The 21,196-nt window shown below is 37.5% G+C and overlaps 1 protein-coding gene across 3 annotated transcripts in view; it reads right to left on the minus strand.

Moving 5' to 3' along the window:
* The window catches only part of ADAMTSL1 (ADAMTS like 1), an 888,150-nt gene that overhangs the window by 213,474 nt on the left and 653,480 nt on the right, over positions 1–21,196 (minus strand). For all 3 annotated transcript variants that reach the window (XM_047830980.1, XM_047830979.1, XM_047830981.1), the window contains 3 exons: positions 19,336–19,493; positions 13,417–13,528; positions 9,779–9,917 (listed from right to left, as the gene is read on the minus strand). In XM_047830980.1, the coding sequence (XP_047686936.1) occupies positions 9,779–9,917; positions 13,417–13,528; positions 19,336–19,493 (409 nt within the window). The remainder of the gene's footprint in view (positions 1–9,778; positions 9,918–13,416; positions 13,529–19,335; positions 19,494–21,196) is intronic.

A 21,196-nucleotide genomic window follows, 5' to 3' on the forward strand; every position in this document is an offset into this window, starting at 1 on the left:
ATGCCGTCATAAACATAAAGCCTTTTGAACCATTTTTAATGACACAGACATTGTCAACTCAAAAAATTTCAATGCAAAGTAGAACATACTGTGAACCACAATACTGAGAAAATTCATAGGTTTGTATATCTATTTAATCATTTTTATAGTTCATATATGTGTGTCTATATATGGACACATATATGACCCATATACATATGTATATAAAAATATATTAAAAAGACCAGAAAGAGTTGTTAGTTCCTGGTATTTGGATTATGCAATTTTGCCTTCATATATCTTTTAAATGTTTATTTATTTATTTTTGAGAGAGAAAGAGCACAGTGGGGGAGGAGCAGAGAGAGAGAGAGAGAGAGAGAGAGAGAGAGAGAGAGAGAGACAGAATCTGAAGCAGGCTCCAGGCTCTGAGCTGTCAGCACAGAGCCTGATGCGGGGCTTGAACTCACAAACTGTGAGATCATGACCTGAGCTGAAGTTGGATGCTTAACTGACTGAGCCACCCAGGTGCCCCTTGCCATTGTAGTTTGATATTTTTCTGTTTTCCAAGTTTCCTATAATGTACAGTCACAGGAATTAGAATATTCAAGTAAGACAAAATACAAGTCCGAGAAAATAAAAGAGAGACATTTAAAAATATATTATGAGCAGATGAAATGAGGCCATCACCTCAAATCCTAAGTGGCATTTAAAGATTATTGAGTCTGCTCTGAAATCTCAGAAGCTACTTTAGAACAATATGCCTGACTTTAAATGACTTTTAAACATCAATCTCTATTCAGGCTCATTTATTTAGTAAACCTCTCTTCAGGAAAAATCCTAATAGAGCTAACTCTATGGGAGCCTAATTTGTGGAGTTCTGTGTTTTTTTTTTATAATGGAAATGAACCATAACAAGCCCTTTTCATGGTTTTAAGTGTCCCTTTCTGTGAATCTCTAAGGACCTCTTGCTTCTCCTCTCGAGCTGCAGAGCCTAACTTCCTGACGGCTGGATGTGCTCTAGGTTTGTCGAGCTCATTGTGTCCAGACAGTTCATTACCCTCCCCTGCAAAATGCTTCTTCTCCTGTGATCACTGTGACCGTTCAGAGCACTACCATTCTCCCATCCACTCAGGTTAGACACTATGGGACATCTTTGTTGCTTCTTATTCCCATGCTCCCTAATGGCAGTTAGCTCTGCCGGTTGTGATGTCTGCCAAGCACATCTCCTGGTGACACAAGTTTGGGTCCTTTTGCAGCAGTCAGCTAACAGATCTCTGCCTGCAGGCATTGCCTCCCCCAACCCGGCCTGCTCGTTGCTATCACAGTAATCGATATTTTGCTTCCCATCTCTAAAGTCTTAAATGGCTCCATAATGGCCAGTGAAATTTCTGAGTCAAGTGTTACCTCTTCTAAAGCCTGTCCTCAATTTCCCTCTCAACATCTGGCAGAAATTCCTTCTTCCTCTTCTATATACCCATCACACTAACTCCATTCATTGCTTTTAACTATCTACTAAGTTCTAATATGTGTAAGTTTTCTTTAGTTTAACACCATGGGACAGAATCCATGTCGGTTCTTTACTGGATCTCTTAACACCATGCCCTGTGCAGGGGCAGTTAGTGAATATTCACTGGATGAAGTCATGCTGTTGGTATGCAGACACAAAGCCAAGCAGTACCATCCAGAATGAAAGCAAACAAACAAAACAAGGTCAAAGAAACTCTCCAACAAACTGCCATTCACTGTGCACATGTTTACTCCCACTCCTTACCTTCTGCTAGCTCTGGCATCTGTGGGAGGGAACGGACTGTTTGGGAGGGGGGTTTGGCAGTTAAGGAAGGCTGCTGGCTATCAGGTGATCTGAAGCACAGAAAGGACAGTGTAATGACACCTGTGCTTCTAGCCTGCTTGGCCAAACTCTGCATCTCTTCCATTAGTTATCTCCCAGAAATAGCCATGACAGCTCTGAAAAATCTTCTCTGTCCTGTCTCACGTGTCTTCCAGATGCCATGCTGCTTTGTAACTGTACAACTCTGTGTGGGCAATGTTGGGGCCCAGATTCTAGTTGATTTTTCTTTGCCTTTGTCATGGTACCAAGCATAGAACCTGGTACAAGTCAGACAGTCAATTAAAAAAAAATGAATGAAATTGTGGGTGGTGGAGGGAGCTCTGGCACAAAAGGGAGTATTTCATCACCTCTCGACAACCCTGGAGCAACAGAAACCAGTCTCTTCCTAAGCAACAGTTGAGAATGGGGGAGGGGAGAAGTAACAAAAGTTGGCAAAGACACAGGCATTCACTTTTTCATGAGTGGTGGAGCACAAAGGATCATGGTATACTAAGGAAAAGGACCCCTGAGGAGCTGGGAGATGGACAGTCAGTTCTCTTTTCTCTCACTGTCTTTCTGTATGATCTTGAGTGCTTTACATTGGGACCTCTGCAAGATCTAACTGGATGAAATCAGGGGTTTTAAGATGAAGTAACCCATCTCATGGAGCTCTATCTTACCTGCCCTCTTCTTAGTGGCTGCTAAAGGTAGAGCTTGCCGCTCTATGGACCACAGATTGAAAACCACTGAAGTAGGTGATCATCTCAAAATCTTTCCTACTCTAATATTTGATGACTTCATAAAACATAGTGGGTTTTCCTAGGAAACAGGGGATCCAGCAAATGAGAAAATATTCTGCAAATAGTTCACACTTTTCTTAGACCATTGTGATCATGAGGCAACATTCATTTACTAGGAACCACACCAAAAGAACCCTGTTTCATCACTTGGGTTTGAAAATATTTTTAAGGCACATACTCATTTTTCTGCTATAAAACCAATGGAGAGTTTTTGATCATTTGACCCCAAATATTAGTATTTCATTGATATTTCTGTGGTTAATATTCTTGACATTAATGAATGCAATTTCTGAACTGCTTTTAAGTAAGTGGGAGTAATATTTCCCTGGGCTTTGTTTATCTCTTCCTGTACTGTCCTAAGTGATTGGTCACTGTTTAGTAAACATCAGTCTTTATGCTTATATAAAAGAGGTTTGCTTGACCTGAGTATGTGATCATTTCGCAGACCCATAGCAAACTTTGTATTCATAGGATTGTCAGTTCTGAACTTGCTGTGGGGGTCTATGTTGGGCTTAAACCAGATATTACAGGATGCTGATGGCATCATGAAGAACAAAGGGGGATGTTCTGTGGGATGAATGCTTGCCTCAAGGATCAGGTTACCTGAGTTTACACAGTCGAGGAGATACTTTGGAAGTACTTAGATTTATAATCCAGCTTTCTTTTCACAATCTAACTCAGGGCAGATCACTCAACCTTTTTAGGCTTCAGTTTGTTTATCTGGAAATACAGATACTAATCTCTGTCCTGCTATCCTGTCAGGGAATGTGAAACTGAATTGAGAAAATGGATGTGAAAGCACTTTCTAAACTTCAAATAGAAGTAACAAGTCATTTTACAGATTTGGCTCTCAATTTGTTTTTTTTTTTTTTTAATTTTTTTTAACGTTTATTTATTTTTGAGACAGAGAACACAGAGCATGGATGGGGGAGGGTCAGAGAGAGGGAGACACAGAATCTGAAACAGGCTCCAGACTCTGAGCTGTCAGCACAGAGCCCGACGCGGGGCTCGAACTCACGGACCGTGAGATCATGACCTGAGCCGAAGCCGGCCGCCTAACCGACTGAGCCACCCAGGCGCCCCAGATTTGGCTCTCAATTTGATAATGATAGCTGACTTTTGTTGAGGGCTTGGACCCTTGCTAAGAGCATTATGTGTATTACCTCATTTAATGCTCCTAGCTACTCTCTTACAGGAATATTATACTCATTTTACAGAAGGCAAAACTCAGACCTAGAGAAGTTAAGTAAAGAAGTTACTAGCTAGTAAAGTCAAAGTGATAGGTTGAGGTTAAAATGGAGGATGACGATGATAATACCTGTTCTAGTAACTCACAAATTAATTAAGAGAATTGCGTAAATATTTATGCTTTTAAAAAGTATAAAATGTAATATGAAAAGTGATTATCATTATTAGTAATAATGAGCTGATTGGGTAGGACTGAACTGCCACAATAATGGAGTTACAGCTGATGGTCTGGTGATGTGTGGTATGACTATAAACTTGGGAAGGGTTTGACCATGCATCCTAAAAAGAACCAGAACTCTGCTTTTTTATCTCATTATACATAATACATGAAAGTGGAAATGGGATTTTATGGTGAAGTTTCTTATTGCTTACTCATTAGCTACTCAAAGCAGTATATTCAAATGAGGGTGATTAAAAGTAAGTTGTTACTTTTCTAAGTCATTTACCTCTTACAAAATAATAAAAAGACTTCCAAGATTAGAAAAACATTTCATTATACTTTAATGCTAACTAAGGAACCATTTTCTAGTTCTGACAATAAGTTCTCATTTTTTGGACACAGGGCATAAATCCTATCTGAATTAAACAGCAATGTGTCACAGGTGGGTAAGTGGGGATTATTAGGCAATTGCACATTGTGATTTGTGGAGATGCTAATTACCTTAATTTCTCATGGTTGTTGTATTTTAAAAATCTGATAAGTGTGATTTACTTTGATATAGTTTTTAGGAATTTATGTGTCTTGCTATTATAATAACAGAGAACTACATTTCTAGACCTATATAGAATTTCTCCTCCTTTCATGGAGGAGAAAGCTGATTTCTGGGAAGATTAGGTATTCCTGTCTGACGTAACATCAACACTGTCATAATCATGATCTTAGTCATAATAGCTGTAGCAACTAACATTTTTGAGTGCTTCTCATGTGTCAGACATGTATCAGTCAAACTTTTTAAATGTATTAGGACACTTATTTCTTATGATGACCCTGTGAGGTAAGTATTATTATTTTCCTCACTTCATAGGATGAAACACTGAGACTTAGCGAGAACAAGTAACTGTCCAAAGGCTACTCAACCAGTAAATGGCACAGCCAGGATCCCAAGCCAACCTGTTTGCTCCAAAGCTCCCCTCTTAACCACCAGACTGTTTTGCCATTGGGCTAGTTGGTCACGAAGTTAGTGTGACCAGATTTTTATATGCCCTGTACACATAATGGCTCTCATGATGCAGATTATTTCTTTAAAGTTGCATTTGAGATTTTGTTTACAATTTGAATGATAGCCAGGGATGACTTATGCAATTTTCTGTCAAATTAAATGGAACTGGATAAAAAAGTCCACTGGAACTCACCAACAACTGCCGCTTGGGGCATACAAGTTTGGGCATTTTCTCAGGACTGTTGCTCTGAATTCCTTGAGGGAAGGGGGAATCTGGATGCAGTTTCAGCTAGAAACAGATTTGTTTGCTAATGATTGTGACCATGATAGTGTGATGAGTGAGAGCTTTTTTCACTTTTCCAACCTTTGCCAATTTAAGCCCCCTTCATTACTGCCTTGGAGGGAAAACTTGAGGCCCATGCCAGAAAAAATCTGAAAAGGTGGTTCTCTGATCTTCTCACAAACAATGTCTTGCACAATTTCCCCCAGACAGCATTAACAGTCTTTTCAGTCTCATAGACTGAGATATATACGACCAAATGTAGCATAATTCACATTAAAATCCACTCTGAAAACATAAGGTGCTTATCAGCTGAACTAAAACTATGCCTTTTTAGTTGTTGGTGGACCATAGGCATACATTTTGAGGCTCTCTGGCCACATGATGAGTTTTACCCTTCGACTGGGAGGCAAAGATGATACAAAAAAATCACACGAGCAAACAACAGCAGAGAGAGGCATTAAAAAATGACAGAAGCTATGATTATAGCATGGCAGGCAAAGGAGAGGATTTTACATCTGATTAGATTCTAAGTGTCTGAGCTACATGAGAAAAGGTACATACTACAGTGTTAAATGAATGCAGTGGAAAACAAATTAAACATGCAGTAGATCACGGACAAATGGGGGCTGGGAGGGCATGCCTCTGGACTTCTGGAAGTGCCCAAATTGAGACTGCCACCAGAACTCCATATAGAGCATATGAGGGGCTTAGTGAGGTCATAGCTCTGAGTCACCAATGAGAAACATTCTTAATTTTAGCTAAAAGCCATTAAAATTTTAACTTCATTTTCTCTTCCCTTCCATTGTAAGTGTTAAGTTTTGGCTTCCTTTTTGAGACCACTTTTGGCAAGGAGACAAAGTATTTTACCACTTCATAAAAATGACTGCATAAAAGACATCAGCAGAGAGCAACAAAGCTCTCTTGGGCTGGAACTTCTGGCAGCCAGGTAGGCTCAAATGTTGGTCTAGTAGTATAGGGGACTCATATTCCTGCCTCAGCAAAATGTCAAGTTACTATATGTCATGGATATTCAGGCTTGCTTTAGGATAGTGGAAACCAAGAACACTAAATTGCTGAATTCCAAGTGTCCACGGTACACAGTATGATCTCATCGATGTTATGAGCTATAGACAAGACTGGAAAGCAATATAGCAAAAACATTAACACTGGTTATTTGTGGCCCCTAGGGATTATTAGTGAGTTTTATTGTTTTCATCATAGGCTTTTAACTCATCAACATTTCTTAGCATTAAGCATCAGAAAAAAAGCCATAAAACCATAAAAATGTTTTGAAAAAAATGGGCTACATGTCAACAATCCCTTTAACTTCAAGGTGAACCAATCCACCACCATGAGAGTCAGTGGATATTGTCAGTGAGTGAAATGAGTAAGGGATATCATTTAGTTCATTAGTTCAACTGTAAACATTTACTTATTATAAAGCAAATTAATGCAAACAATGAGGCTATTTTGGTAAACAGAAAAAATTGGATATCAAGGATTATGGCTAATGGTCATCATAACCAGTTTATTTCTGGTTTGTTTTGGTTTTAGATGTGCAGCGATGACAAAATTCCTATTATCTCAGAGAAGGAGCTGCTAATGATAACAGTTTTTACAGTTCACCTTGCAATCTTAGTATACCTATTTTTTCAGTTACACAGACATACTGAAGAACTTAATGATGAGTGCAAAAAAGTAGTTCCTTTGGTGATATAACATTTTTACAACTGTTACAACAATTTTTTTTTACAATTTGGCTGAATTTTAATAAGTTAAAATTAGTTTAACATGTTTAAATATATATACATATATATGTATATACATGAACGTTTTGTGATTTATTGTTTAAAAATACTTCAAAATGTGTAAAATGAAATTCAGTGAAGCAACTCTATGGAATTATAGGTTCTGTAGACAAGGTCTGAAAGCCACAATTTAATGCAACAAACAACCCTCTCACCCTCATTTTGTGGGTGAAAAAACCGAGGTCCAGAAAGGTAAAATAATAAGCCTAGGGCTACACACTAATTATTTAGTGTACTTTTTGCTGTCCATGGTACTTCCCAGCCTTGACAAGCAATAAACTTGGCCTTATGAATGGGATTTTGCTTTCAAATAATATATAATAGGTCCTAAGTCCTAGTCTCATACAGGTAAAGTGAACAAATATCTCAAGGGCTAGATAAAATAATTTTTTTGGAAATTCAAAAATATGTCAGCACTAAGAATGTCTACGTTTTCCCTTTGAGGGTTTCTAATTTTAGACACAAAGGCCATAGTTTAATGTCATTGTGTCACTCTTGATTTAACTATTAGGCAGTTAAATCTGTAGTTAGAAAGCAGTTTCTTGAGGGTTCAACTCGGCTATGTCTAACAGGAGGGCAGACCTATTTTATATAGTAGGTTCTCTCGAACCATCGCTTCTTATTTTCTCTCAGAATTTAGAAAGGTTGCTTTGATCCCAAGTATGCAAATAAAGTACAATGAATTTCCCAGTGATCCTTGAAGCAGCAAATCTACATTTCCTAAAGCAGTTTCCTCTTAAATCTCTCCTACTGCTAAATCTTAATCTTTACAGCTTTGTTTAATTACTTCTGCATTGAAAAAAGCAGCTTCCTGACATTTGCCTCTAACTTATTTTTTCTTTCTCCTTAATAGCCACCTGTCCCAACATTTATACATGTGCTGTATTAGATGTTTTAAAATAACACAGGACACAGACAAGGCATAAAGTTCACAGGCAGACTTCTTTCAATATAGTATGGCCTTTTGCTTTGGGATAGTAAGAAATAGGCCACAAATACTATTCCAAACAAGAAGAGAGATAAAACTCAGAAGCCAGAAAAAAATTGAGTAGATTATAAAAATTTTCTTAAAATTGTTAACAAAATGCTCTTATTTCACAACTGTCTTCCCTGGCCATCTCTTTATTGAAGTTCTTTTTCCCCCAGATATGGGGGTGACTCCCCCATTTCTCCTAGAAATTCATACGTAAATTTTGATGAAAGCGTGTAAAGACTTTCAAAGTCTTTCTCTGGCTGAACTGATCTGTCTGAATTAGGATAACTATGCTTTTCACACACTGGTCTTCTGGTATAGATATAATAAGTATATTATATACTTATTATATAATAAGTAGAATAATTTAAAAGTGGGGTTGAACTGCATTTGCTATAATCATCTTGGCTAAAAACACTTCGTACTCTTAATATTTCCAAAGTTAAAAAAAGTCCAAGCAAAATTTTAATACCTCATTCAGTTTTTATACCATATCCACTTTTTAATACATAATTTTCTGGTGTAATATGAGCCTAAATTAAATTAAACTTCACCTAAATTATATAACTATAAAATATCATTTTTTTGTTTTTTTTAATGAAAACATGTTATTCTGAGTTCAGTTTTATGAGCTAAGTATATGAAAGAGGCAATTTTGTATCACATGCAGAATTTAGAATTCATGAATATGAGACAGACAGAGTACAAGAAAATAACTTTAGAAAGTTAACAGCAGAAAACACAAACTTCAAAGATAGAACACTTTTCATGCATGTTGTTCATGTAGTATTTCAACTATGTAAAAATTTTGTTTTATGTATACATGATTACTCCACTATGATTTAAAAAATAATATTGAGGTGCTTCTAAGAAATCCAAGGAGCTTTGGAAAGGATATTTTATCTTTTGGTGTTCGTGATTAGCTTTGTAGGAGAAGAATTTTTTTATATCCTCTCTCATATGTTGAGGATAAGGAAGCTAATAAAGAGATTTACCAGGAAGTTCTGCAACTACAAAGGCAAATGCTACACCATGAACAGATTGTTGACCTGTACTTTTATGACTACTCATCATCTGAGATATTTCATATGTCAGTCTGATCCTTAATCCTACAAATAACTGAGGGCCAATCAGATTTCCAGAAAGCAACAGTACTAGTGCAAGTGTCAAGTGTCTCTTTAAAACTCCTAATTAAAAAGACCTTAAAAAAAATCTGACTATTGCAAATAAGTCCTGCTTTCTCTTTGACAAAGTCAGGGTGTGTTAAAATTAGAGCTGTTCTAAGACTGGTTTTGATTCTAGTTAATTACTGTGGACCAGGGTAAAATGGGTCAGTTGTGATCCTTACATAGGGTCTACTCTGACCATGTCACTGATCAAGTGACAAAGTTAAAATGGAAGGAATCCTGAGAACATTATGCCACCACCTTGGCCTGGACCTTGTTAAGGAGGGATACAAGTACCAGAATAAAAAGAAATCAGAAGAGAAAATAGCTCTGAAGAGTGCTCCACAAGTGGAAACTCTGGAGACCCTGAGAGGGCATCATACAGCTTCAAGAACATGGGGCGTGGGTACGGATAACACATGATAAGGAATGGACTCTGGACAGCAACACTTATTTATTTTTAATTAAATTCTTATGAAGCTGATGGAACTCAACTTATGTTTATGATAAATAAACTAGTAAATTTGACTGACCTGGCTGGACAAGGATCCAAGTTGCACTCTTGAAGTTTGGGTTTGGGTTTGATGTTCTCTGGGTAATAGTGACAGTATTGATCCGCAACCACACGGTTGCTCCGAAGATCATAACACTCAGCCGATGTCAGCTGGTAACCTGCAGTATCAAACCATCCAGGCAAGTTTCAACACACATGTCATATTAAAATATAATGTAATATACTTCTTTATACTTCTTGGCCATCTCACATTAATGAAAATTCTTCCCCAACACTTCAGTAATTTCCAGGACAAAAGACAGAAATATGGAAGGCTCATTAATCTTTGCAGGCCTCAAATACGATTTTTTCCACTCAAATTGTAATAATCAAATATACTGTAAGGTTTGAACTACATAAGGGCATAGCTAGGTGATCAGACTCTGCTGTAAGTACTATTACTATTAATTTGTTTTGTATAATCTAAAAGTGTAACATGGATATCTATATCCAAAAGAGATGATCAGTATTTATTTGCCAAGCATCTCATGCAAAGATGCAAAATTGCCTCCCTTGTATCTGAAGCACCAGGAAGAATAAACTCCCCAATCAATCAATCAATCAATCAAATAAACCCTAACACTGCTCCCCTTGATGAATGGGGGACAACGAAATACAGCACAAGATAGGGTCCTTCCAGCTGCCTGGGAATATTATTTTTGTCTAAATTCAACCTGAGTAGGCTAGGCTGAGAAGATGGAGGATTAAGATCCTAATAGTATCCATTAGGAATCCCTACAAAACAACAACAACAACCATAATAGTACCCCCCTACTGTTCAATTTTTGCTTCACCTAAAATCCTTTCTCATTTCTCTTTAAGTCTCCAGCCAATAGTTTTTTAGTGTCCACGCACAAGTTTCCACTGTTTAGAGAATTCTTTTAAAAAATAGCACTGCTGAGTAATGCTTAATTCCATTCATAATGTGTTTTACCTTTTCCACCTGCCTCTTTCTTGTCTTGTGGATTTCCAGTGAGGTGGTGATGAAGACTTAGATTCTTAGAGTGAAAAATAAATGTACATGGAGAATTTTTTTAACTTAGGCTTTTTTTAAAAATCATTCTAACCCTAACCAACCTCCAAAATATATTCTCCCTGGCAGGTGGTTGAATATTGTTATTGCTAGATATATGTTAGAAAGTCAGATTGAGAGAAGTTAAAAGACTTGCAAAAGATTTTAGGAAATCAGAAGAAGGCTTATAAACCAGATTTCCTGGCTTGAGGCTGTGTTTTCAGACCACCCACAAAAATTAATTGTTCATTAAAGGCCTAAAAAAAGAGCTTTTAACAATTTTACTGTAAAGATGAAAAGCATGGAAAGTAATAGGTAAGAACACATGTTCCATTAAACTTTTTATTTTATAAGAAAGCCAAAGAGCAAAATGACATTTTAAATAAGTAAATATACTTTTATTTTTCAATTACATTATACTCTAAAGCAGATAATGTTATCATAAGCTAACCATTTTACAATTTTCCATATAATAATTTCTACTCAAGGACAGAGTTTATCATGTAGTAAAATGTGGGCACAAGCAATAAGTATATTATATAACTGAGAATATGATTTTTAAAAATCATAATTTGTCAGCTTAAAAACATTGCTGGAAGCTATTCGAGAGTGTGTGTAATGAAGGCTTAGAACAAAAATGAAATAAAAGACCAAAATAGTCAGATAATTCTGTTTTTGAACGTTTCACAAGGTATTTTTAGCCACAATTGTTTACACTTAGCAAAACGGTCAACCAGCTGAATGTGGAACCAGAAATATAAAAAGGAACTCAGAGATCATTTTTCTAGTCTTTGTCAAACTGGTCCATGAAGGGGGAGAAGGCTGGTTTCCACACAGCTCATATCTTTATTCTGAGCAATACTCCTTTTATTTGTGCTTCCTAGTAAGATTTCCTTTGAAGAAAGTGTTTGATAGCTCAAAACACTTGAAGACCACTGATGCTTCTACTTGTTCACTTAGATGTGAGGAAAATAAGGTTGAGAGGGGTTGGCTATATATGAATCTAACATTAATCCCCTTACTATATAGCAAGGCATCATCAAGCTTACTGACATTACCCTCTAACACCAGCTCTCTATATGAAATTGACATAGTGGGCATATTATGGAATTGATACTTCGGTCAAAGCATGGTTTTCATTTAAAAAGAAAAGAGGAAAAATAATTATTTATCTAGAAAAATAATTGTTTACTTAGATTTCTTTCTTTGAAACCATTTCCTGTACTAGTCATTCATAAGTGTATCAAAATAACATTCTTATGAAACATCAAAGTAATTGCCATTTTACTTTTAAAGAAAGTTATTTTCTCTTCAGAACAGATAGAACAAATGGAAACACTATTGTGCCGAAATGCTGAGAAGCTCAAATTAATAGTTATTTAGCAACCAGGTAAAAGCACTTGAAGGTATTTCTGACTAACTGCTTTTAGGCTAAAATCTACCATTGCTCTAGAGGACCTGATTTTTAGTGATTTGTTCACATTATGCAGATGAAGATGAATTATTTCGTACGTTCTCACTGTTTAAAAAAAATAATAGATAATAATTTGCTTCCATTTTGAGGTATCATTCTTCTTTTCTCTTGTCGGAATAATCTAGTGATACCCAGGTAGATGAGCTACTTAACACCAGCCAACAATCTGGTTTCGGTGAAGGTGGAGCCAGAATTTATTTGATATGCTGGTTTTTAAAGGAATATACAGACAATTTTATGCTCATTAAATCAGCAAAATTAAACAATTTCTTATAATCCACAAATACTGGCTCAGTTGGCAATGAAACTCAAATATTCATACTCTGCTTATTACCCTTCTGGAAAGAATTTTGGTAATATATGCCAATAGCCACAAAAATTCTGAAACTCACTCTTGAGAATTTATTCCAAGGAAATAATTTGAAAGGAGAAAAGGAAAAAGAAACTTGGCTATTAAGTTATTCGTTACATTATAAGAGAAAAGTTTAAGTGAACTAAATCTTCTATAAGGATATGGCTAAATAAATTATCATAAAGTAATTTGAAGCAATTATTATGTAACCATTATAATTGTAAAGGGCAGAAAATGGGAGAAAATATCTTTTCCAGTAATACAAAATGCTGTCCCTATTGCGGATGTGATGGAGCAGAGATAGGAATTTATTTGGTGACTTTTCAGGAAAGATGATGGGATAGAGCTTAACAATAACCGAGCTGAAGTCTACAGAACAGTGATTTTTTTTTTTCGGGTAATAAACTATTCCCTTTAATTAAATTCATCTCTGATTCTTTTTGAACACATTATGCTACATAGTAGGCCTGACAAACACTCTTCACTGGACTCAGGAATAAATAAGTTCTCTTCAACTAGGTGAGTAGTTGATTCTCAAATGAACAGAACAGACTCAAGACCGTTTCCACTAATGGGACTCTACGGACAGAAAATGTTCATGGGCCATCCCGACTGAGGTATCCACCTTACAGGCGGACTTCTGGATTTGGCCCCATTCAGAATAAAGAATCTAACCCGTCACAGCATGAAAGTTCTTCCATGTTGAAGTGGCTACTTTTACAACAGCTAAGCCTTCCCTCATAGAAGCTAACAGTTCCTAGGCTAAGTCAACACCATTACCTCCTCCACAGGTTGCTGAGCAAGGAAAGAAATCTGTCTCCCTCCATCGGTGGATGATAGGCTGATAAAAGATGAACTGGACTGTGCTGTCAGCGGGCCCTGAGTTGTGGATCTGCAGGAGACAAGAGACAATAGCAAAGAGAGCAACTAGTATGACAGAGGGGTGCTTTCTTGATTCCTTGCAACTCTGGACAAGAATGTATAGTAGCACGGATGGTTTCAGGCTGCACTGGGAGAGAAGTGGCCATAGCAATATCACCCATCTTACCAATCAACCATTCGCCATCACCACCATTGCTTTCTCAGTTCTTTTGCCACGAGCAACGGATAGCAATGTCTCAACTTGTGATTCTAGTAGGGTCTTTTCCCAGGACACTTATTCCCTTTCCCTCATTTATTTCCAACTTTTCTGGTGTAACAGGAAAAATTATAGGTATTTTAAATTTCTATGTATGTATATGTGTATGTATATATGTGGATTTATAATGTAGGTTCAGAAAGAGAAAATTTGTTCTGAGAAAATGATAAATGCCATATACTGCAATAAATGAAAGATACTATCCTTTGTTAACAAAAAAAATTAGGGGCACCTGGATGGCTCAGTTAGTTAAGCATCCAACTTCAGCTCAGGTCATGATCTCATGGTTTGTGAGTTTGAGCCCCACACCGGGCTCTCTGCTATAAGCACAGGGCCTGCTTCAGATCCTCTGTCCCTCCCTCTCTCTCTCTCTCTCTCTCTCTCTCATTCTCAAAAATAAATAAACATTAAAACAATTTTTAAAAAAGAAACGAAAAAAAATTAAAGAATTAAATGGCTCTGCCCACCCAGAGACATACATGGTGTTTCCTGGCAATTTAGTGACTCATACGTTTTCATGTGCAGAATTACCAATTGGAAGCTTGCTAAAATGCTAATTCTTCAGCTCTTGTCCAGAGATCCCGGCAACGCAAACATTGATAGTCCAAGTACCAAACTTTAAAAAACACCAACTTCCATTATAAAAGCATTTACTTTGAATACAACATGTGCTTATGGAAATGACAACTCCTTTGTTTTTCAAAGGGGGGAAGTGAAGCAATAATCCTTTAATAGTTCTTAAAAGTATAAGGTTGAGAAAACATACTTAAACTGAAGGAGCAATGCCTTGATTTCATGAAGACATAATAACATGTCATATAACACTGAGACAGTGGGCAAGGCTTGGACTATTTGTTATACTAAAGGAAGTTCCATGGACAACAAAGAGGGGCACCTCTTAACTTCAAGACAGTAGAGGAGCACATCAGCACATCCTGTGGTCTAAGTCTTTGTTAGTGTTTTCAAGCTTTCTGCGGTCCTAGCTGCCCTTTACCGAGGATAAACTGATGGATTTAGCCTTCAGATTTAAAAAAAAAAGACCATCTATTTTTCCACTACTGAGTTTAACGACTGGATTAAACATCTAGGAACACTGAAGAAACAGGGAGTAGGTGTTAAACCCCAGACCAGTTTTTGGACTTTGGAAGGAAAGAATATTGGAAATGTTCTTCAAATGATCTGCAGGAGCTGGAAAGGAGAAAGAAGAAAGTGAGAAAACTAAAGAATATTTCATTTTAGGCTGGAATTCCGACCCATGGAACATCGAGGTCTTTCCTACTTAGAATAAGCAGTGATACAATCCCCGACTTTAAAGCAAAAACAGCTGAAGCAATACAGTGTCTTTCTTAAAAGGGGAGCATAGTTTACAGATTAATATTTTTCAATCCTATGTGTCAGATACAGGATACCTAATTGCTTGCTCGGGGATGTAGTATTAATCATATCCTTTGGAAAGTTTTTTTTTTGGTTGTTTTTTTATGTTTGTTTTGTTTTACTTTTGTTTTAAGCTTACAAAAGCCTATAGCTCTCTTGGGATGTGTGGTTTCCATGCTGGGAAGGTATTAGAAGAGGACTCTCATTTGAACACCAGCTCGGTGAAAAAATAAAAAGACCAGAAGATTTATTTAGGCTTAGAGAAATGGATTGTTTTGCAGAGGTCCCTTTTGGGATGCTTGAAATTAAACAAAGTCCTAGGAAAGTGGAGGAAAAAACAAATACGTGGAGGATATAACATCAAAATCCTTGGAGAAACCGTGTTCTAGAATATCCGTACAGTGTCTGGGCTTAGTTTTTGATCTGGTTAAAGAGGCAAAAAGATGGAATTTGTCAAATTTTCAGCCTACTAGAAGTTATCAGTAAAACTACCTTATGTCCTGAGAGTAAGGAATGAATGTGAAGAAGTTTTGGTGTTAAGAGGGAGTCTTAGTAAAGACTATGTTGAAGTAAAGAAAACAAGAAGATTACAAAGAATATTGTTCCTAATGAGCCCAATGAAACCGAAGTACAATGAGCATGAATGAATGCTGAGACTTATGCCTAAATTTGAAAAGAGACTGGAAGTGAACAGGGATGCTGTTATTTCAAACAGATAAAACCAATCATAATATATCCAGACCTCTGACCACATAATCTTGTTTGACTCCTTCCACACTGATAATTCCTGGTTCTCTCTTCTCTACAGGTACCTTCTTCTTTTAATAACCACCAACAACTGGGGTGCCTGGGTGACTCAGTTGGCTAAGTGTCCGACTTTGGCTCAGGTCATCTTGCATTTCATGAGTTCCAGCACCATGTTGATATTCAGCACAGAGCCTGGAGCCCACTTCCAGTTCTGCTTCCCTCTCTGTCCCTCTCTGCCCCTCCCCTGCCCCTGCTCACACTCTGTCTCTCTCTCTCAAAAGTAAACATGAAATAATTTTTTAAAAATAAAGCCAACAACTACCACAGCAACCGGCACTTGTTACATTCCTACCGTATGCAAGGTACATTTTATTTGTATTAAATCTAAATTTAGAACTACCCTGTATTATCTTCGACCTTTACATTATAATGAGAGAGATGAGTTTCAGAGAGATTAAGTGACTTACTCACGGCTACACAGCTAGGGAATAGCAGAGCTGAAATTTGAATTCAAGTGTGCCTTGGCTTGAAAGCTGCCATTCTTTTCAGGGCACAAAGTAATTTTGTTAGTTAATGTTAGTTTTGTAAAGACATAGGTATTTATTTTTAGTGGCGTCCTTGAACTGCTCTCCTCACTATCTTCTTAATTTTTCATTTTAAAGTAGGAAAAGTATGTTTAAAATAAAAAGAAGAGGCTAACCTGATGTCTAACTTTGATGGACTAATTGTTTCTTATACAGATGAGCTGCCATGTTCCTTTTTTCTGGTTTTATTAATTCTGGGCGTCTGGGACCTTTGTTATCATTAGCTCTGGAGCTTTACAAACCATATGGCCTCAGACATCAGGTTCTTGTTCTCAAGAGTATGTTGAAAGCTTCAGTTTGACACATTAGGATTTTGTTTTAGGGAGCTAAACACATCTGGCATATGTAATTTTGGCCTCCTTAAGTTAATAAGGAAAAAGAAGTTCTGAACCAAGCTTTTCTTCCTATAATTACAATGATTCAGTGTTTCTAATTTAAGGACTTCTCATACTGAAAGGAAAGAAGATAAAAACTGGTCACTTTCCATAGCAACTCACTGCACTGTCATGATAAAGTCACAAGGCAGGACCAATGTATGTGTGGGTAACGGATGAACATAGATCCCTGTAAAATCAAAGGAATCAAGGAGACATTTCAAACACATGAAAGACATCAAGTACACAAAGGATCTCTCAGTTGATGTACTCTGAAATGCCATATCTTTTTCTTCTCTTTTGGTTAAAGGGTAATTTGTGAGCCTTTGCTGTCCCCTCCTATGTTCTTTTCTCTCACTGGTGTTGTAGAAACTTTTGCCTGAGACAAAGGCTCAGCAGCAAGAGGCTGGTAGTCAGGAGTCTCCCTATCCTCCTTGGCTGCTGAATTATGAACAGATTTATGCTCAAGACTGTTCAGAAAGACATATTAAGGCATTATTTCTGCCTAATACTCTAACTAATGCAAATGGAAATCACAACTTTTCTACCACTTTGGTGGCTTAGGTACTCATCACTTCTCTCTACGACAGTCTTCTGAAATTTCTCAAATGGGTACAAACTGAGCAGGTCCAGCCATACCTTAGCAGTGCTCACAAGTAGAGCTAAGTTGGAAGTTCTAGTGAAGGATGTGCCATGACTGCAAAAGACCCTTTTTGGTTTGAGAAAGCCATTTTCTTTCACTGGGGCTGCAGTTTCAGAAGGATGCACATAGCATGATCAGGAAGAAATACAAAGGCCTAAACAAAGGCAGTGGCAGCAAGGATGGAGAAGAAAGAATAATCTTGGGATGGTATGAAGGTAGAACTGACAAAGTTTGATAGCTAGCTAGGGGCGTATCGGAGAAGGGGAAATCAGTGAATCAAAGGTTTCTGATGTGGCTGGGTAAAGAGCATACTATTCTACAAGATAAGAAATAAAGAAGATTAGGTAGGTTTCTTCTAAAGATTAGATTAGGGCTAGACAAGTCCAGGTTTGGCTATGTTGTGCTGGTTGTGTCTGTGGGATATCCAAGTGGTGATATGCAGAAGGCAGCTAGATATATGGTGTGTGTCAGCAAAGCTGTGAACTACTGGCATGTGAATAATATTATTCACATGTTATTACTGTTATTCACTTATTGTTATTATTATTATTATTATCAGACATTATTGAGTCCAATTCTATATTTTTAGTATGTGTTTTAACTCTTGCAAGGCCACCAGGGAAATTAACATAAATGGTGTATTCAACAGCACTCTAAGGGTTTCAAAAAATAAAGACATCTTTCAATACTGTACTGTATTTGCATATTTAAATAGAATGATTTAACTATCAGCATCATTTCTATTGTGAACCATATCTGCTGGTTTGTAGCTTCTTGTTCACATGAATGTACCTGGCATCTGGACTGGGTTAAAAAGAGCTACCATGCAGATGGAGAAGGAGAAGAGTGCTCTGGAACCCTTCTTCCATCCAACCTCACTGACTATCACATTTTCCTGTATGCATTCTTACTTCCAGCTGCCACAGGGTCATCAAGCCTTAGCTTAAATCAAATGTCCTCTGGCTCCAGGTCCCATGATGAAAAATTTATGGAGTCCTGGACACATTACAAGTTTTACAGCTTTACAGCTGAAATCCTTCAGGTCCTTCTGACCTACTGAAAGAAAAAATATGTTTTATTTTATTGTGATTCCCAAACATTCTTCTAGTGTGTACATTTCTCCTACAGAATGTATATGTTGCTTCCAGCAATGTGTTTTATATTACCTTGAAGAGTAGGGAAGCTCTGATAGAAAGAAACAACTTAGTCTTTTTGCCAGTACAAGAGAAACCAGAACTTGTAATTGGAAGTATGACCAAGTCTATGGATCACTAGTTTGTCTTTCTCTTTGACTGAGAACACTTTATGAGTTGGCAACTACATCCTAATTTGTTTTAAAAACAGTTTATATCCTCCAACTAATGATGTGTTGGTCTTTGGGTCTTTTTATTAAATAATATACATATACACACACCTAAGAACTTTCTCAGGGCTTTAAAAATATATGTTCTTGAAAAGTCCAGGAAATATATGTTCTTGAAAAGATGATGTTGAGGGGCGCCTGGGTGGCGCAGTCGGTTAAGCGTCCGACTTCAGCCAGGTCACGATCTCGCGGTCCGTGAGTTCGAGCTCCGCGTCGGGCTCTGGGCTGATGGCTCAGAGCCTGGAGCCTGTTTCCGATTCTGTGTCTCCCTCTCTCTCTGCCCCTCCCCCGTTCATGCTCTGTCCCTCTCTGTCCCAAAAATAAATAAACGTTGAAAAAAGAAAAGATGATGTTGAATTAAACATTTCCTGGGTAATAGGATTTCGAAATCTATGCCCAAACCCAAATTTTCTCTCTCTCTTCAGGAGATTATAAACAACAGTTTGGATGTGCCTTGAAAACCTAAAGGCACTTACCTTGACAATGAAATCTGCTGTGAGTGGTCCAGTCATTCTTAGAATCTCTTTGTCTGGAAATTTCTGGAAGTCCACACTAGAATTGTCCACAAGAAAGGTGCCTGTCGAGCTGAGACTGCTTTCACCTTTAGCCCCCTGCAGGGTTTTGGTTTCCAGATCTACATAATCAAACACATTTAAAGGAAAGAAAGATGTTCCCAGGGCTACCATAAGCAAGCATATTTCATAAAACAGCCTACAGCTATGAAGGGAGAAGTATCCCCCTTGATACAGCTGACACAGTTGACATTGTGATATAAACAAAATTTATGGGCACCTCTAGATCACAGAGTTTATGTTGCAAATGAAATCATTTTAAAACTCATTGGCCAGGCATTCAAGGCTCCCGATCAAAAGATAATTGACTCCGTGGATGACCTCATTTGGGTGCTCCAATTCATCACAATCCTATTCCTTTCATTAAACCATCTCCCATACATATCTTACTGATTTCGGTCTCTATGGCTCTCTGTCTAGAATTTGCTTTCTGATCTGTGAGATCAAGGGTACTCTCCGAGTTCTCCTCAGCACCCATGTGACTTTATATTCACACATTACCTTGTGTTTATTTGTACTATCTGGTTTCTTACCACATGTGTGCTGTTGTGCAGAAGAAACTAAAGTAATGAGGATGAGGAAGTCCCATTCTTTTTAGTTCTCTCTCTTTAAAATCCTGTTTGGTACCTAATACGGTATTATGTACATATATGATATTTTGTAAGTGTTTAAGAGAGAAAGAGGAACTTCTTGATTCCTGGAGCATTCCAACCTGAATTTGGCCAATGATAAAGTCTATGAAGCATCTTTGATTATAGGAAGTCAGAGCAAGCTGAGGATTATGGTAATTATGCTGCATATTTCAGAGCATATTAAATTCTCATGTGGCTGAGAAATGATTTGGAATAACTTCCCACTGTATGAAGAAAGATAGACTAAGTCAGTGTTTCTAAAACTTGCATAAGAACCCTTAGTTTTGGCAGTGTTTCTTTGGCAGAAGGATAAAATGTCAGGTGAGGCTCTGGGTGGCCTACCCCACATTCAATCAGAATGACTCCCCTCTTCCATGTTTTGCAGATTGGGGTTCTGGGACCTCTTTAGGGTCTCTGGAGGTACTAATGTACCTGTACTAAATTATTCTAAGTGTTGTCTGCTTCACGCTGGAATACCAACAGGTGAAGAATGTTGGATGTTCAATGTCCAGTGAAATGCCCACAACCCTTGGATGAAATCTGTGTAGCCCTTCAATTGGAGTAGGTCAGGCTCCATCCCCTTGCCCTAGAGAGAGGTCCTCACAGAGAGCATAGGGCACATCAAGGGAGAACTGGAGGGGAAACCACAGCTGTTGTAATCAGAGGAAATCCAACAGCATGGGATCTCCTTCTTCTAGCCTTCATTCCTCAAGCTGCCTTACATGTATGTGCACTAATTTGTAGAAATATCTTCAAGACACAAACCAACTTAGTTTTGGGAAAATCCTGGGGGTCTAAGCCTGATATGAGCATCTGATTTAATTTTATCACCAGGCCTCCCAGCTGTACTTCCCAAGGTACTTCTGATTAAAGGTAAGCTGGGGTTGGACCAGACTGCTTAGTCTTGTTCTGGTTTGCCCCTAAATATTTAAGGTTGGTCCCATACTCGACCAGCTTCTGGGAATTAAGTGCAAAGGGTTACAAGAGAAACATGGGGACCTTTATTTACATATTTATATTATATTATATTATATTATATTATATTATATTATATTATGTTATATTTCAAACAAATACCAAATACCAGATACCAAAAAAACCCAAAAAGTTAAGGTACATATATGCTGTCAACA

This window comes from Prionailurus viverrinus, chromosome D4 (assembly GCF_022837055.1).
Source record: "Prionailurus viverrinus isolate Anna chromosome D4, UM_Priviv_1.0, whole genome shotgun sequence".
Classification (NCBI taxonomy): domain Eukaryota; kingdom Metazoa; phylum Chordata; class Mammalia; order Carnivora; family Felidae; genus Prionailurus; species Prionailurus viverrinus.